This window comes from Oncorhynchus clarkii, chromosome 3 (genome assembly GCF_045791955.1).
Source record: "Oncorhynchus clarkii lewisi isolate Uvic-CL-2024 chromosome 3, UVic_Ocla_1.0, whole genome shotgun sequence".
NCBI lineage: Eukaryota > Metazoa > Chordata > Actinopteri > Salmoniformes > Salmonidae > Oncorhynchus > Oncorhynchus clarkii.
Genome location: NC_092149.1, coordinates 88,281,854 through 88,299,769, shown reverse-complemented (window position 1 = coordinate 88,299,769; position 17,916 = coordinate 88,281,854). Strand labels below are relative to the sequence as shown.

At 43.3% G+C, this 17,916-nt stretch overlaps 1 protein-coding gene across 2 annotated transcripts in view; it reads right to left on the bottom strand.

The window, feature by feature from the left end:
• Positions 1 to 17,916, bottom strand: part of LOC139405544 (neuropilin-2-like) — a 398,312-nt gene that overhangs the window by 217,475 nt on the left and 162,921 nt on the right. For both annotated transcript variants that reach the window (XM_071147961.1, XM_071147960.1), the window contains exon 8: positions 14,788 to 14,932. In XM_071147961.1, the coding sequence (XP_071004062.1) occupies positions 14,788 to 14,932 (145 nt within the window). The remainder of the gene's footprint in view (positions 1 to 14,787; positions 14,933 to 17,916) is intronic.

Below are 17,916 nucleotides of genomic sequence, written 5' to 3'. Positions count from 1 at the left end.
CCTTCACCACATGGGGGGCGGCCCATCAGAAAGTCCAGGACCCAATTACACAGGGCGGGGTCGAGACCCAGGGCCTCCAGTTTGATCATGAGCTTGGAGGGTACTATGGTGTTGAATGCTGAGCTTTATTCCTCTTGTCCAGATGGGACAGAGCAGTTGGGGCGGTATGCAAACTGAAGTGGTTACCTTTTCTTGGGTACAGGAACAATGGTGGTCCTCTTGAAGCATGCCAGCTGGTCTGCTCATGCTCTGAGGATGTGGCTAGGGATTTATTTATTTTTATTTTTCCTTTATTTAACCAGGCAAGTCAGTTAAGAACAAATTCTTATTTTCAATGACGGCCTAGGAACAGCTCGGGGGTTTGAACTTGCAACCTTCCGGTTACTAGTCCAACGCTCTAACCACTAGGCTACCCTGCCACCTCTACACTCTAACCACTAGGCTACCCTGCCACCTCTACACTCTAACCACTAGGCTACCCTGCCACCTCTACACTCCAACCACTAGGCTACCCTGCCACCTCTACACTCTAACCACTAGGCTACCCGCCACCTCTACACTCTAACCACTAGGCTACCCTGCCACCTCTACACTCTAACCACTAGGCTACCCTGCCGCCTGGGCTGGCAGCCTTGCGAGGGTTAACACGTTTAAATGTTTTACTCATGTTGACCACGGAGACGGGGGGGGGGCAGTTCTTGTTAGCGGCCGTAAACGAGAATACACAGTGGCAGAATACCTGACCACTATGACTGACCCAAACTTAAGGAAAGCTTTGACTATGTACAGACTTAGTGAGCATAGCCTTGCTATTGAGAAAGGCCGCCGTAGGCAGACATGGCTCTCAAGAGAAGACAGGCTATGTGCACACTGCCCACAAAATGAAGTGGAAACTGAGAAACTGAGCTGCACTTCCTAACCTCCTGCCCAATGTATGACCATATTAGAGAGACATATTTCACTCAGATTACACAGATCCACAAAGAATTTGAAAACAAATCCAATTTTGATAAACTCCCATATCTACTGGGTGAAATTCCACAGTGTGCCATCACAGCAGCAAGATGTGTGATCTGTTGCCACGAGAAAAGGTCAACCAGTGAAGAACAAACACCATTGTAAATACAACCCATATTTATGCTTATTTATTTTCCCTTTTGTACATTAACTATTTGCACATCATTAAAACACTGTATACAGACATAATATGACATTTGTAATGTCTTTCTTCTTTTGGAACTTCTGTGAGTGTAATGTTTATTTATTTACTGTTCATTTTTATTGTTTATTTCACTTTTGTTTATTATCTACGTCACTTGCTTTGGCAATGTTAACATATGTTTCCCATGTCAATAAAGACCCTTGAATTGAAATAAATTGAAATTGATAGAGAGAGACATAGAAAGAGGGACAGAGAGAACGAGAGACAGAGAGAGAGACAGAGACAGAGAGGTTGGCCAATGTCTCGTTTCGCTCGGAGTGCAGCCAGCCAGGCAGGCCCAGGGACACTAATATCTAATATAGACACCAGCATCGTGTTTGTGCCATTTGTGTCAAGCCCGGAGAGAGCTTCCTGTCACTAAAAGCACATCTGTCCTTCTCAGTGTCTAAACAAATGGCAGCAGATAGCAGGCTAATAGAATGTTGATGGAGTTTGATGGCGTGTGTGTGTGTGTGTGTGTGTGTGTGTGTGTGTGTGTGTGTGTGTGTGTGTGTGTGTGTGTGTGTGCGTGCGTGCGTGCGTGCGTGCGTGCGTGAGTGTGTGCGTGTGTGAGTGTGTGTGTGTGTGTGTGTGTGCTTGCGTGTGTGAGACGGTGGGGCTGACAGCATCTGAGCTAAACAGCCCATCTCCTTTCATGTGATGTGATATGTGTGTGTGTGTGTGGGGGGGGGGGACAAACGGAATTACACCCCCAGCTAATCACTGTGGCACTATAAATAGACAAATGTAATTACAGCTAGCTAGCTCTTTAGCGCCAAAGCTCTGATGATATGGCGATGAGAGGTGGAGACAGGCAAACAGACTGGAGTGTGTGTGTGTGTGTGTGTGTGTGTGCGCGTGTGTGTGTGTGTGTGTGACGACTGGCGACGGGCTGGATGGAATTACACATCATTATATGTCTGGTCTGTGTCTCTCTGTCAGAACGCTGGGTCACTAAAAGCCAATAGATTGTCTTTAGATTTTGGCTTACCTGTGATCAAACTAAGATTCAACGGGGGACTCACACTTCAACCGGGCAGTCCCGTTCCTTTAGCTTTTTATTGAAGAGAAAATGTTGGAAAGATGAGAGATTTATTATGTATTTTATTTATTAAACTTTTTTGTTTTTGTTTTACTAAAGCAAGTCAGTTAAAAACAAATTATTATTTTACAATGACGGCCTTTTATATGATGCTATTATAATACTAATGCAGCTTATTCAGGCTAAACCCTCCTCTAACCCGGACGCCACCCTGTAGGACTCCCGATCACGGCTGGTTCTGATACAGCCTGACCAGGTCGTGGGAGGCGGAGGTAGTGGGAAGTAGTGGGAGGTGGAGGTAGTGGAAGATAGTGGGGGGGGATAGTGGGGGGGTGGGGAGTGCGGGGGAGGGAGTGGGGGGGAGATAGTGGGGGGGGGAGTGGGGGGGAGAGTGGGGGGGAAGTGGGGGGGGGGGTAGTGGGGGGGGAGTGGGAAGTAGTGGGAGGTGGATGTAGTGGAAGATAGTGGGGGGGGGAGATAGTGGGGGGGTGGGGAGTGCGGGGGAGAGAGTGGGGGGAGATAGTGGGGGGGGGTGGGGGGGAAGTGGGGGGGGGGGTAGTGGGGAGGAGTGGGAAGTAGTGGGAGGTGGAGGTAGTGGAAGATAGTGGGGGGGGGGTAGTGGGGGGGTGGGGAGTGGGGGGGAGAGAGGGGGTGGGAGATAGTGGGGTGGAGAGTGGGGGGGAGATAGTGGGGGGGAAGAGTGGGGGGGGATAGTGGGGGGGGAGATAATAGGAGTCAAACTGAAAGATTCGATCTGACTCAGGAATAGAGTGGCAATAATGTTCCCTCTAAAAAATGTTTTTAAGTCTGCTGAGTGCAAACTTGAACGCTGAGAAAATTCTGTTGATCTTCCAGCATGCGTTTACTGTGAACACTGAGGCTGTACCTGCTTTAAGTTACAGTTTTACTGTGAACACTGAGGCTGTACCTGCTTTAAGTTACAGTTTTACTGTGAACACTGAGGCTGTACCTGCTTTAAGTTACAGTTTTACTGTGAACACTGAGGCTGTACCTGCTTTAAGTTACAGTTTTACTGTGAACACTGAGGCTGTACCTGCTTTAAGTTACACTTTTACTGTGAACACTGAGGCTGTACCTGCTTTAAGTTACAATTGTACTGTGAACACTGAGGCTCTACCTGCTTTAAGTTAGTTTTACTGTGAACACTGAGGCTGTACCTGCTATAAGTTACAGTTTTACTGTGAACACTGAGGCTGTACCTGCTTTAAGTTACAGTTTTACTGTGAACACTGAGGCTGTACCTGCTTTAAGTTACAGTTTTACTGTGAACACTGAGGCTGTACCTGCTTTATGTTACAGTTTTACTGTGAACACTGAGGCTGTACCCGCTTTTAGCTAGTTTTACTGTGAACACTGAGGCTGTACCTGCTTTAAGTTACAGTTTTACTGTGAACACTGAGGCTGTACCTGCTTTAAGTTACAGTTTTTACTGTGAACACTGAGGCTGTACGTGCTTTAAGTTACAGTTTTACTGTGAACACTGAGGCTGTACAGTTTTACTGTGAACACTGAGGCTGTACCTGCTTTAAGTTACATTTGTACTGTGAACACTGAGGCTCTACCTGCTTTAAGTTAGTTTTACTGTGAACACTGAGGCTGTACCTGCTTTAAGTTACAGTTTTACTGTGAACACTGAGGCTGTACCTGCTTTAAGTTACAGTTTTACTGTGAACACTGAGGCTGTACCTGCTTTAAGTTACACTTTTACTGTGAACACTGAGGCTGTACCTGCTTTAAGTTACAATTGTACTGTGAACACTGAGGCTCTACCTGCTTTAAGTTAGTTTTACTGTGAACACTGAGGCTGTACCTGCTATAAGTTACAGTTTTACTGTGAACACTGAGGCTGTACCTGCTTTAAGTTACAGTTTTACTGTGAACACTGAGGCTGTACCTGCTTTAAGTTACAGTTTTACTGTGAACACTGAGGCTGTACCTGCTTTATGTTACAGTTTTACTGTGAACACTGAGGCTGTACCCGCTTTTAGCTAGTTTTACTGTGAACACTGAGGCTGTACCTGCTTTAAGTTACAGTTTTACTGTGAACACTGAGGCTGTACCTGCTTTAAGTTACAGTTTTTACTGTGAACACTGAGGCTGTACGTGCTTTAAGTTACAGTTTTACTGTGAACACTGAGGCTGTACAGTTTTACTGTGAACACTGAGGCTGTACCTGCTTTAAGTTACATTTGTACTGTGAACACTGAGGCTCTACCTGCTTTAAGTTAGTTTTACTGTGAACACTGAGGCTGTAACTGCTTTAAGTTACAGTTTTACTGTGAACACTGAGGCTGTACCTGCTTTAAGTTAGTTTTACTGTGAACACTGAGGCTGTACCTGCTATAAGTTACAGTTTTACTGTGAACACTGAGGCTGTACCTGCTTTAAGTTACAGTTTTACTGTGAACACTGAGGCTGTACCTGCTTTAAGTTACAGTTTTACTGTGAACACTGAGGCTGTACCTGCTTTATGCTACAGTTTTACTGTGAACACTGAGGCTGTACCCGCTTTTAGCTAGTTTTACTGTGAACACTGAGGCTGTACCTGCTTTAAGTTACAGTTTTACTGTGAACACTGAGGCTGTACCTGCTTTAAGTTACAGTTTTTACTGTGAACACTGAGGTTGTACGTGCTTTAAGTTACAGTTTTACTGTGAACACTGAGGCTGTACAGTTTTACTGTGAACACTGAGGCTGTACCTGCTTTAAGTTACATTTGTACTGTGAACACTGAGGCTCTACCTGCTTTAAGTTAGTTTTACTGTGAACACTGAGGCTGTACCTGCTTTAAGTTACAGTTTTACTGTGAACATTGAGGCTGTACCTGCTTTATGTTACAGTTTTACTGTGAACACTGAGGCTGTACCCGCTTTTAGCTAGTTTTACTGTGAACACTGAGGCTGTACCTGCTTTAAGTTACAGTTTTACTGTGAACACTGAGGCTGTACCTGCTTTAAGTTACAGTTTTTACTGTGAACACTGAGGTTGTACGTGCTTTAAGTTACAGTTTTACTGTGAACACTGAAGCTGTACAGTTTTACTGTGAACACTGAGGCTGTACCTGCTTTAAGTTACATTTGTACTGTGAACACTGAGGCTGTACCTGCTTTAAGTTAGTTTTACTGTGAACACTGAGGCTGTACCTGCTTTAAGTTACAGTTTTAATGTGAACAATGAGGCTGTACCTGCTTTAAGTTACAGTTTTACTGTGAACACTGAGGCTGTACCTGCTTTAAGTTACAATTGTACTGTGAACACTGAGGCTCTACCTGCTTTAAGTTAGTTTTACTGTGAACACTGAGGCTGTACCTGCTTTAAGTTACAGTTTTACTGTGAACACTGAGGCTGTACCTGCTTTAAGTTACAGTTTTACTGTGAACACTGAGGCTGTACCTGCTTTAAGTTACAGTTTTACTGTGAACACTGAGGTTGTACCTGCTTTAAGTTACAGTTTTACTGTGAACACTGAGGCTGTACAGTTTTACTGTGAACACTGAGGCTGTACCTGCTTTAAGTTACAGTTTTACTGTGAACACTGAGGCTATACCTGCTTTAAGTTACAGTTTTACTGTGAACACTGAGGCTGTACCTGCTTTAAGTTACAGTTTTACTGTGAACACTGAGGCTGTACCTGCTTTAAGTTACAGTTTTACTGTAAACACTGAGGCTGTACCTGCTTTAAGTTACAGTTTTACTGTGAACTCTGAGGCTGTACCTGCTTTTAGTTACAGTTTTAACAGTGGCCAAGTAGGCTACTGTGTCTATTTGATCATACTGTAGGGCCTACCAGAGAGGCCTACCATCAAAAACAACGGAGAAAAGGCATCCCATAATATTTCAACATGGAAATACTATCATTCAGCCTACAGTAGCAGCCAACGAAGCCCTACATTCTTTTGAAAAAAAAAACATGCAGGGCTTGACATTAACGTGTTTATCCACTTGCCCTTCAGACAACGAGGTGTCTGAAAATGTTGTTGTGTTATTTTCTTTTTGGCGCAAGAAACCACATTACAAAATTCATCATTATTCCCAAAGCATTATTATTATAGAGAATCAAATGTATGCTACCCTCTGCCTATTGGCTACAGTGCTTTCAGAAAGAACATTTTCCACATTTTGTTGTTACAGCCTGTCACATCCTGACCATAGAAAGCCTTTATTTTCTATGGTAGAGAAGGTCAGGGCATGACTAGGGGGGTTAGTCTAGTTTATATTTTCTACGTGGGGTTCTAGCTTGTTTTTTCTATGTTGGTGTCTAGTTTATATTTTCTATGGTAGAGTAGGTCAGGGCGTGACTAGGGGGGTTAGTGTAGTTTATATTTTCTATGGTAGAGTAGGTCAGGGTGTGACTAGGGGTTAGTCTAGTTTATATTTTCTATGGTAGAGTAGGTCAGGGCGTGACTAGGGGGGTTAGTCTAGTTTATATTTTCTATGGTAGAGTAGGTCAGGGCGTGACTAGGGGGGTTAGTCTAGTTTATATTTTCTACGTGGGGTTCTAGCTTGTTTTTTCTATGTTGGTGTTTTACTATGATTCCCAATTAGAGGCAGCTGGCTATCGTTGTCTCTAATTGGGGATCATACTTAAGTATAATTTTTTCCACCTGTGTGTTATGGGATATTGTGTTGAGTTAGTGTATGTACAGTGGGGCAAAAAAGTATTTAGTCAGCCACCAATTGTGCAAGTTCTCCCACTTAAAAAGATGAGAGAGGCCTGTAATTTTCATCATAGGTACACTTCAACTATGACAGACAATATGGAGAGAAAAAAAATCCAGAAAATCACATTGTAGGATTTTTAATGAATTTATTTGCAAATTATGGTGGAAAATAAGTATTTGTTTGTTTGTTTGTTGTGCTGAAGTTTAACTATGAAATATTATGTGGAACTCGACATGCGCTGCACCTTGGTCCGTCTACACAAACAACCGTGACACAGCCTGAACTGAACATGTATTCAATTACACACACAATACCCCACAATGGCAAATGGAATTTTGTTCATAGAAAATGTATATATTTATTTTAAATAATTAGACCTAAATAAGTTCAGGAGTATTAAATGTGCCTAATCAAATTGTATAATAAGTTGCATGGACTCATTCCGTGTTCAACAACATTATTTAACATGATTTTTGAATAACTACCTCATCTCTGTACCTCACACATACAATTAACTGTACGGTCCCTCAGGTGTGTAGTGAATTTGTATAAGTGCCTTAATTCTGACGGACCCACGGAAGAGTAGCTGCTGCCTCTGCAGGAACTAATGGGGATCCATAATAACCCCCAGGAAGAGTAGCTGCTGCCTTGACAGGAACTAATGGGGATTCATAATAAACCCAAGGAAGAGTAGCTGCTGCCTTGACAGGAACTAATGGGGATCCATAATAACCCCCAGGAAGAGTAGCTGCTGCCTTGGCAGGAACTAATGAGGATCCATAATAACCCCCAGGAAGAGTAGCTGCTGCCTTGGCAGAAACTAATGGGGATCCATAATAACCCCCAGGAAGAGTAGCTGCTGCCTTGACAGGAACTAATGGGGATCCATAATAACCCCCAGGAAGAGTAGCTGCTGCCTTGACAGGAACTAATGGGGATCCATAATAACCCCCAGGAAGCGTAGCTGCTGCCTTGGCAGGAACTGCATCCATAATAACCCCCAGTAAGACTAGCTGCTGCCTTGGCAGGAACTAATGGGGATCCTTAATAAACCCCAGGAAGAGTAGCTGCTGCCTTGGCAGGAACTAATGGGGATCCATAATAAACCCCAGGAAGTGTAGCTTCTGTCTTGGTAGGAACTAATGGGGATCCATAATAAACCCCAGGAAAAGTAGCTGCTGCCTTGGGAGGAACTAATGGGGATCTATAATAAACCCCAGGAAGAGTAGCTGCTGCCTTGGGAGGAACTAATGGGGATCCATAATAAACCCCAGGAAGAGTAGTTGCTGCCTTGGGAGGAACTAATGGGGATCCATAATAAACCCCAGGAAGAGTAGCTGCTGCCTTGGCAGGAACTAATGGGGATCCATAATAAACCCCAGGAAGAGTAGTTGCTGCCTTGGCAGGAACTAATGGGGATCCATAATAAACCCCAGGAAGAGTAGCTGCTGCCTTGACAGGAACTAATGGGGATCCATAATAACCCCCAGGAAGCGTAGCTGCTGCCTTGGCAGGAACTGCATCCATAATAACCCCCAGTAAGACTAGCTGCTGCCTTGGCAGGAACTAATGGGGATCCTTAATAAACCCCAGGAAGAGTAGCTGCTGCCTTGGCAGGAACTAATGGGGATCCATAATAAACCCCAGGAAGAGTAGTTGCTGCCTTGGGAGGAACTAATGGGGATCCATAATAAACCTCAGGAAGAGTAGCTGCTGCCTTGGCAGGAACTAATGGGGATCCATAATAAACCACAGGAAGAGTAGCTGCTGCCTTGGCAGGAACTAATATAGATCCATAATAAACCCCAGGAAGAGTAGCTGCTGCCTTGGCAGGAACTAATATAGATCCATAATAAACCCCAGGAAGAGTAGCTGCTGTCTTGGTAGGAACTAATGGGGGTCCATAAAAAACCACAGGAAGAGTAGCTGCTGCCTTGGCAGGATCTAACGGTGATACATAATAAAATCACATACAATTTTCAAGCACAGATTCTACCACAAAGATCAGGGAGATTTTTCAATGCCTCGCAAAGAAGGGCACGATTAGTAGATTTTGGAGTGGAAGGAAACTGATCAGGGATTCCACCATGACGCCAAAGGTGATTTTAAAGCAGTTTAATGGCTGTGATAGGAGACAACTGAGGATGGATCAACAACATTGTAGTTACTCCACAATACTAACCTAAAGGACAGAGTGAAAAGGAAGCCTGTACAGAATACAAATATTCCAAAACATGCATCCTGTTTGCAACAAGGCACTACAGTAATACTGCAAAAAATGTGGCAAAGAAATGAACTATGTCCTGAATAGAGTTATGTTTGGGACAAATCCAACACATCACTGAGTACCACTCTCCAAATTTTCAAGCATAGTGGTGGCTGCATCATGTTATGGCTATGCTTGTAATCATTAAGGACTGGGGAGTTTTTCAGGATAAAAAAAATAAATGGAATACAGCTAGAAGCACATTGCTGCTCGCACCCTCCCGCCCGCCTAGCATCACTACTCTGGACGGTTCTGACCTAGAATAAGTGGACAACTACAAATACCTAGGTGTCTGGTTAGACTGTAAACTCTCCTTCCAGACTCACATTAAGCATCTCCAATCCAAAATTAAATCTAGAATTGGCTTGCTGTTTCACAACAAAGCATCCTTCACTCATGCTGCCAAACATACCCTCGTAAAACTGACTATCCTACCGAACCTTGACTTCGGCGATGTAATTTACAAAATAGCCTCCAACACTCTACTCAACAAATTGGATGCAATCTATCACAGTGCCATCCGTTTTGTCATCAAAGCCCCATATACTCCCCACCACTGCGACCTGTATACCTATCGTTGGCTGGCCCTCGCTACATATTCGTTGCCAAACCCACTGGCTCCAGGTCATCTATAAGTATTTGCTAGGTAAAGCCCCAGCTTATCTCAGCTCACTGGTCACCATAGTAGCACCCACCCGTAGCACGCAGTCCAGCAGGTATATCGCACTGGTCATCCCCAAAGCCAACACCTCTTTTGGTCGCATTTCCTTCCAGTTCTCTGCTGTCAATGACTGGAACGAACTGCAAAAATCACTGAAGCTGGAGACTCAAATCTCCCTCACTAACTTTAAGCATCAGCTGTCAGAGCAGCTTACCGATCACTGCACCTGTACATAGCTCATCTGTAAATAGCCCACCCAAATACCTCATCCCCATATTGTTATTTACATTTTTGCTCTATTGCACCCCAGTATCTCTACTTGCACATCATCATCTGCACATCTATCACTCCAGTGTTAATGCTAAATTGTAATTACTTTGCCACTATGGCCTATTTATTGCCTTACCTCCCTAATCTTACTACATTTGCACAAACTGTATATAGATTTTTCTATTGTGTTATTGACTGTACGTTTGTTTATCCCACTTGTAACTCTTGTTTTTATCACACTGCTTTGCTTTATCTTGGCTGGGTTGCCTGCCTGGTTAAAGGGGGGGGGGGTTACGACCTTTCAGCAGGACAATACCCTAAAACAAAAGGCCAAATCTACACTGGGGTTTCTAACCAAGAAGACAGTGAATGTTCCTGATCTACACTGGGGTTTCTAACCAAGAAGACAGTGAATGTTCCTGATCTACACTGGGGTTTCTAACCAAGAAGACAGTGAATATTCCTGATCTACACTGGGGTTTCTAACCAAGAAGACAGTTAATGTTCCTGATCTACACTGGGGTTTCTAACCAAGAAGAGAGTGAATGTTCCTGATCTACACTGGGGTTTCTAACCAAGAAGACAGTGAATGTTCCTGATCTACACTGGGGTTTCTAACCAAGAAGACTGTTCATGTTCCTGATCTACACTGGGGTTTCTAACCAAGAAGAGAGTGAATGTTCCTGATCTACACTGTGGTTTCTAACCAAGAAGACAGTTAATGTTCCTGATCTACACTGGGGTTTCTAACCAAGAAGACAGTTAATGTTCCTGATCTACACTGGGGTTTCTAACCAAGAAGACAGTGAATGTTCCTGATCTACACTGGGGTTTCTAACCAAGAAGACAGTTAATGTTCCTGATCTACACTGGGGTTTCTAACCAAGAAGACAGTGAATGTTCCTGATCTACACTGGGGTTTCTAACCAAGCTGACAGTGAATGTTCCTGATCTACACTGGGGTTTCTAACCAAGAAGACAGTTAATGTTCCTGATCTACACTGGGGTTTCTAACCAAGAAGACAGTTAATGTTCCTGATCTACACTGGGGTTTCTAACCAAGAAGACAGTGAGTGTTCCTGATCTACACTGGGGTTTCTAAACAAGCTGACAGTGAATGTTCCTGATCTACACTGGGGTTTCTAACCAAGAAGACAGTTAATGTTCCTGATCTACACTGGGGTTTCTAACCAAGAAGACAGTGAATGTTCCTGATCTACACTGGGGTTTCTAACCAAGAAGACAGTGAATGTTCCTGATCTACACTGGGGTTTCTAACCAATCTGACAGTGAATGTTCCTGATCTACACTGGGGTTTCTAACCAAGAAGACAGTGAATGTTCCTGATCTACACTGGGGTTTCTAACCAAGAAGACAGTTAATGTTCCTGATCTACACTGGGGTTTCTAACCAAGAAGACAGTTAATGTTCCTGATCTACACTGGGGTTTCTAACCAAGAAGACAGTGAATGTTCCTGATCTACACTGGGGTTTCTAACCAAGCTGACAGTGAATGTTCCTGATCTACACTGGGGTTTCTAACCAAGAAGACTGTTAATGTTCCTGATCTACACTGGGGTTTCTAACCAAGAAGACAGTTAATGTTCCTGATCTACACTGGGGTTTCTAACCAAGAAGACAGTGAATGTTCCTGATCTACACTGGGGTTTCTAACCAAGCTGACAGTGAATGTTCCTGATCTACACTGGGGTTTCTAACCAAGAAGACAGTGAATGTTCCTGATCTACACTGGGGTTTCTAACCAAGAAGACAGTGAATGTTCCTGATCTACACTCGGGTTTCTAACCAAGAAGACAGTGAATGTTCCTGATCTACACTGGGGTTTCTAACCAAGAAGAGAGTGAATGTTCCTGATCTACACTGGGGTTTCTAACCAAGAAGACTGTTCATGTTCATGATCTACACTGGGGTTTCTAACCAAGAAGACAGTGAATGTTCCTGATCTACACTGGGGTTTCTAACCAAGAAGACTGTTCATGTTCCTGATCTACACTGGGGTTTCTAACCAAGAAGAGAGTGAATGTTCCTGATCTACACTGGGGTTTCTAACCAAGAAGAGAGTGAATGTTCCTGAGTGGCAGAGCTACAGTTTTGACTTAAATCTACTTGGAAATCTATAGCAAGACCTGAAAATGGTTGTCTAGCAATGGTCAACAACCAATTTGACAGAGGTTGAAGAATTTTGAAAATAATAATGGGCAAATGTTGCACCATCCAGGTTTGGAAAGGTCTTAGACACTTACTCCCTTTTTACCCCCAATTTCGTGATATCCACTTGACCCGTAAGCCAGCGACACCAGTGTGTCAGAGGAAACACCGTTCAACTGACGACCGGAGTCAGCCTGCTGGTGCCCGGCCCACCACAAGGAGTCGCTAGAGCACGATGAGCCAGGTAAAGCCCCCCTAACCCTCTCCTAACCCGGATGACGCTGGGCCAATTGTGGACCGCCCTATGGGACACCAGGTCACAACCGGCTGTGACACAGCCTGAGATCGAACCGGATCTGTAGTGATGCTTCAAGCACTGAGAAACAGTGCCTTAGACGGCTTTGCCGATTGGCGTCAACTTGGAGGTCGTGAAAGGTTATTCTACAAAGTATTGACTCCGGAGTGTGAATACTTAAGTAAATGAGGTATGAGATAATTCATTTTCAATTAATTTGCAAACATTTCTAAAATCATGTTTTCACACATGGGGTATGTGTGTAGATGGGTGAGAAATTGTTTTATTTAATCCATGTTGAATTCAGGCTGTAACACAAGTCAAATGTTGAATAAGTGAAGAGGTTTGAATAATTTCTGAAGGCAGTGTAACTTAACATATTCAAGCCTCGAAATACAACACTGCACCTTTAAGACATAAGTCTTTACCTGGCTTTTCAAAGATGGCTAGAAATATAGCTACGTTTTGTGCTCTTGTAGGAGGTGATCACTGCCCCATTGTTGACCTGAAATTAGTTATAACTGATCTAATAAGTCACTATATAGCAAAGAATACGAACAAATGTGCACAATTGGTTAAATGCGGCACTAGCTTTGATCCCAAAACAAGCACATCTACCTGTGATCTCTCGTGCCTGTCAATGCAATAGAATCTTTCGCCGATGCATTCTGCCTGAAACAAAATCTCTGGCATAGTTTTGCATACTAAGTCTTGCACAGTTAGTTTAGTTTTGGTGTGTTACGTTGCGTTGAAAGGGGCTAACATGTTGATTCGATGACAATTCCCACAGAAGAGGGAAACGTTGATGGTGTAACTAATGAGGAAAACTCTATAAAATCTTGTGCGTTTTTGCGCGGGCTGGCATTTCTTCTACGAGGGCTGGTATCTCTTCTACGCGAGCTGGTATCTCTTCTACGCGGGCTGATATTTCTTCTACGCGGGCTGGTATCTCTACGCGGGCTGGTATCTCTTCTACGCGGGCTGGTATCTCTTCTACGCGGGCTGGTATCTCTACGCGGACTGGTATCTCTTCTACGCGGGCTGGTATCTCTACGCGGGCTGGTATCTCTTCTACGCGGGCTGGTATCTCTACGCGGACTGGTATCTCTTCTATGCGGGCTGGTATCTCTTCTACGCGGGCTGGTATCTCTACGCGGACTGGTATCTCTTCTACGCGGGCTGGTAACTCTTCTACGCAAACTGGTATCTCTTCTACGCGGGCTGGTATCTCTTCTACGCGGGCTGGTATCTCTTCTACGCGGGCTGGTATCTCTACGTGGACTGGTATCTCTTCTATGCGGGCTGGTATCTCTTCTACGCGGGCTGGTATCTCTACGCGGACTGGTATCTCTTCTACGCGGGCTGGTAACTCTTCTACGCAAACTGGTATCTCTTCTACGCGGGCTGGTATCTCTTCTACGCGGGCTGGTATCTCTTCTACGCGGGCTGGTATCTCTTCTAAGCGGGCTGGTATTTCTTTCTACAAGGGGGGGTATCTCTTCCACGCGGGGGGGGGGATTTCTTCTACATGGGGGGTATTTCTTCTACGTGGGGGGGGGGGAAGCTGGGGAGGGAGCTGGACCACACAGAGACGTATTTCAACAAGGAGGGAATGTGAAAAGCTTAATTAAAAATGTACAACACGTTTTAGCATCATTACCATCCTGGAGATCGTCATCCATGGAGAAGAAAAAAAACATGGGTAAAATAAAATAAAATAGAGTCTTAGATGGGATTTACCATAAAATAGAGTCTTAGATGGGATTTACCATAAAATAGAGTAGATGGGACTTACCATAAAATAGAGTCTTAGATGGGTCTTAGATGGGACCTACCATAAAATAGAGTCTTAGATGGGACCTACCATAAAATAGAGTCTTAGATGGGATTTACCATAAAATAGAGTCTTAGATGGGATTTACCATAAAATAGAGTCTTAGATGGGACTTACCATAAACTAGAGTCTTAGATGGGACTTACCATAAAATAGAGTCTTAGATGGGACCTACCATAAAATAGAGTCTTAGATGGGACCTACCATAAAATAGAGTCTTAGATGGGACCTACCATAAAATAGAGTCTTAGATGGGACCTACCATAAAATAGAGTCTTAAATGGGACTTACCATAAAATAGAGTCTTAGATGGGACCTACCATACAGTCTTACAGCTTGGATAGAATAGAACAGGCTGTTTCTTACCGGTGATCTGACACCCGTAGAGCTCCAAGCGCAGGGCGATGCCTGTCTTCCAGGTCTGGGGTCTGACGCGTACGAAGCGGGCCAGAACAGGCAGGGGGATCCGGTTCAGAACCACCTCGGTCGAGTCTGTGTTGGCATGGAACACCTGGGCACAGGAGAGAGACAGGGTCAATGAGACAGGTCCCGCTGGAAAAATGGTTTTCATTCTGATGTCCCCATTTTTTTCACTCAAATGAGAAAAGTGTGTGTGTGTGCGTGCGTGCGTGCGTGCGTGTGTGTGTGAGCTGATTGAGTTGCAGTCACCCTGAACCCCCAGTGTACTACACCAGAGCTGGGTCCAGTGTGTGTGTGTGTGTGAGCTGATTGAGTTGCAGTCACCCTGAACCCCCAGTGTACTACACCAGAGCTAGGTCCAGTTTTTATCGTATCGGATTAAAATGCATAGAAACAGAAGAAATAGAACGGGACTCCATCAATGATTCTATTTCTGTGCATTTAAATCACATGACGAGCTCATATACCATATGTCCATCTCTTCCACCACGTGAGCCTTTGTCAGTTCTGTCTCGGGGGTTCAGGCCGGGGGAAAGAGGAGAACGGGAGAGGAAGGAATGTCCTACTCCACTGAACACAGACAAAAGCAACATGACCCTCACTAGGATCCAATGACACCAGGGCCAGCTGGTGGCCTGTGTTTTACTATGTTACCACCTTACTACAATATTAAACCAACTCAAATTCAGAGAGGACTTTTTGCTGGCCCTCACTTGTAAAAAGGCAATTTTAGGGTTAGGGGTTAAGGTTAGGGTTAGGGGTTAGGGTTAGGGGTTAATTTAAAGTTAGGGTTAAGGTTAGGGTTAAGGTTAGGGTTAGGTGTTAGGGTTAGGTGTTAGGTTTAGGGGTTAAGGTTAGGGTTAAGGTTAGGATTAAGGTTAGGGTTAGGGTTAGGGGTTAGGTGTTAGGGGTTAATTTAAGGTTAGGGTTAAGGTTAGGATTAAGGTTAGGGTTAAGGTTTAGGGAAATAGGATTTTGAATGGGAATAAATTTTTGGTCCCCAAAAAGACCTCTCAAATGTAGTAAGACATAGTTGTGTGTCTGTGTGTGTCTGTGTGTGTGTGTCTGTGTGTGTGCAGGTAAACAGATCTACAGGTGTGTGTGTGTGTGTGTGCGTCTGTGTGTGTCTGTGTTTGTGCAGGTAAACAGATCTACAGGTGTGTGTGTGTGTGTGTGTGTGTGTGTGTGTGTGTGTGTGTGTGTGTGTGTGTGTGTGTGTGTGTGTGTGTGTGTGTGTGTGTGTAAACCGATCTAGAGATTATGTCAGCCACACTGTGTTTGTGTTAGTTAGTTAGTTAGGGCGTTAGGGTGTTATGGTGGGGCGAAAACTCTCAGATAAGGAAGTGAGATGGTTGGGAGGTTGAACCACAGTAAAGGTGTGCCTGTCTGAATGCTGTTAGTACCATACTATATACAGGGTCAGTTAGTACCATACTATATACAGGGTCAGTTAGTACCATACTATATACAGGGTCAGTTAATACCATACTATATACAGGGTCAGTTAGTACCATACAATATACAGGGTCAGTTAATACCACACTATATAGGGTCAGTTAATACCATACTATATACAGGGTCAGTTAGTACCATACTATATACAGGGTCAGTTAATACCATACTATATACAGGGTCAGTTAATACCATACTATATACAGGGTCAGTTAATACCATACTATATACAGGGTCAGTTAATACCATACTATATACAGGGTCAGTTAACACCATACTATATACAGGGTCAGTTAATACCATACTATATACAGGGTCAGTTAATACCATACTATATACAGGGTCAGTTAATACCATACTATATACAGGGTCAGTTAACACCATACTATATACAGGGTCAGTTAGTACCATACTATATACAGGGTCAGTTAGTACCATACTATATACAGGGTCAGTTAATACCATACTATATACAGGGTCAGTTAATACCATACTATATACAGGGTCAGTTAATACCATACTATATACAGGGTCAGGTTAATACCATACTATATACAGGGTCAGTCAATACCATACTATATACAGGGTCAGTTAATACCATACTATATACAGGGTCAGTCAATACCATACTATATACAGGGTCAGTTAATACCATACTATATACAGGGTCAGTTAATACCATACTATATACAGGGTCAGTTAATACCATACTATATACAGGGTCAGTTAATACCATACTATATACAGGGTCAGTTAATACCATACTATATACAGGGTCAGTTAATACCATACTATATACAGGGTCAGGTTAATACCATACTATATACAGGGTCAGTTAATACCATACTATACACAGGGTCAGGTTAATACCATACTATATACAGGGTCAGTTAATACCATACTATATACAGGGTCAGTTAATACCATACTATATACAGGGTCAGTTAACACCATACTATATACAGGGTCAGTTAATACCATACTATATACAGGGTCAGATAATACCATACTATATACAGGGTCAGTTAATACCATACTATATACAGGGTCAGTTAGTACCATACTATATACAGGGTCAGTTAATACCATACTATATACAGGGTCAGTTAGTACCATACTATATACAGGGTCAGTTAGTACCATACTATATACAGGGTCAGTTAATACCATACTATATACAGGGTCAGTTAATACCATACTATATACAGGGTCAGTACCATACTATATACAGGGTCAGGTAATACCATACTATATACAGGGTCAGTTAATACCATACTATCTACAGGGTCAGTTAATACCATACTATATACAGGGTCAGTTAATACCATACTATATACAGGGTCAGTTAATACCATACTATATACAGGGTCAGTTAATACCATACTATATACAGGGTCAGTTAATACCACACTATATACAGGGTCAGTTAATACCATACTATATACAGGGTCAGTTAATACCATACTATATACAGGGTCAGTTAATACCATACTATATACAGGGTCAGTTAATACCATACTATATACAGGGTCAGTTAATACCATACTATATACAGGGTCAGTTAATACCATACTATATACAGGGTCAGTTAATACCATACTATATACAGGGTCAGTTAATACC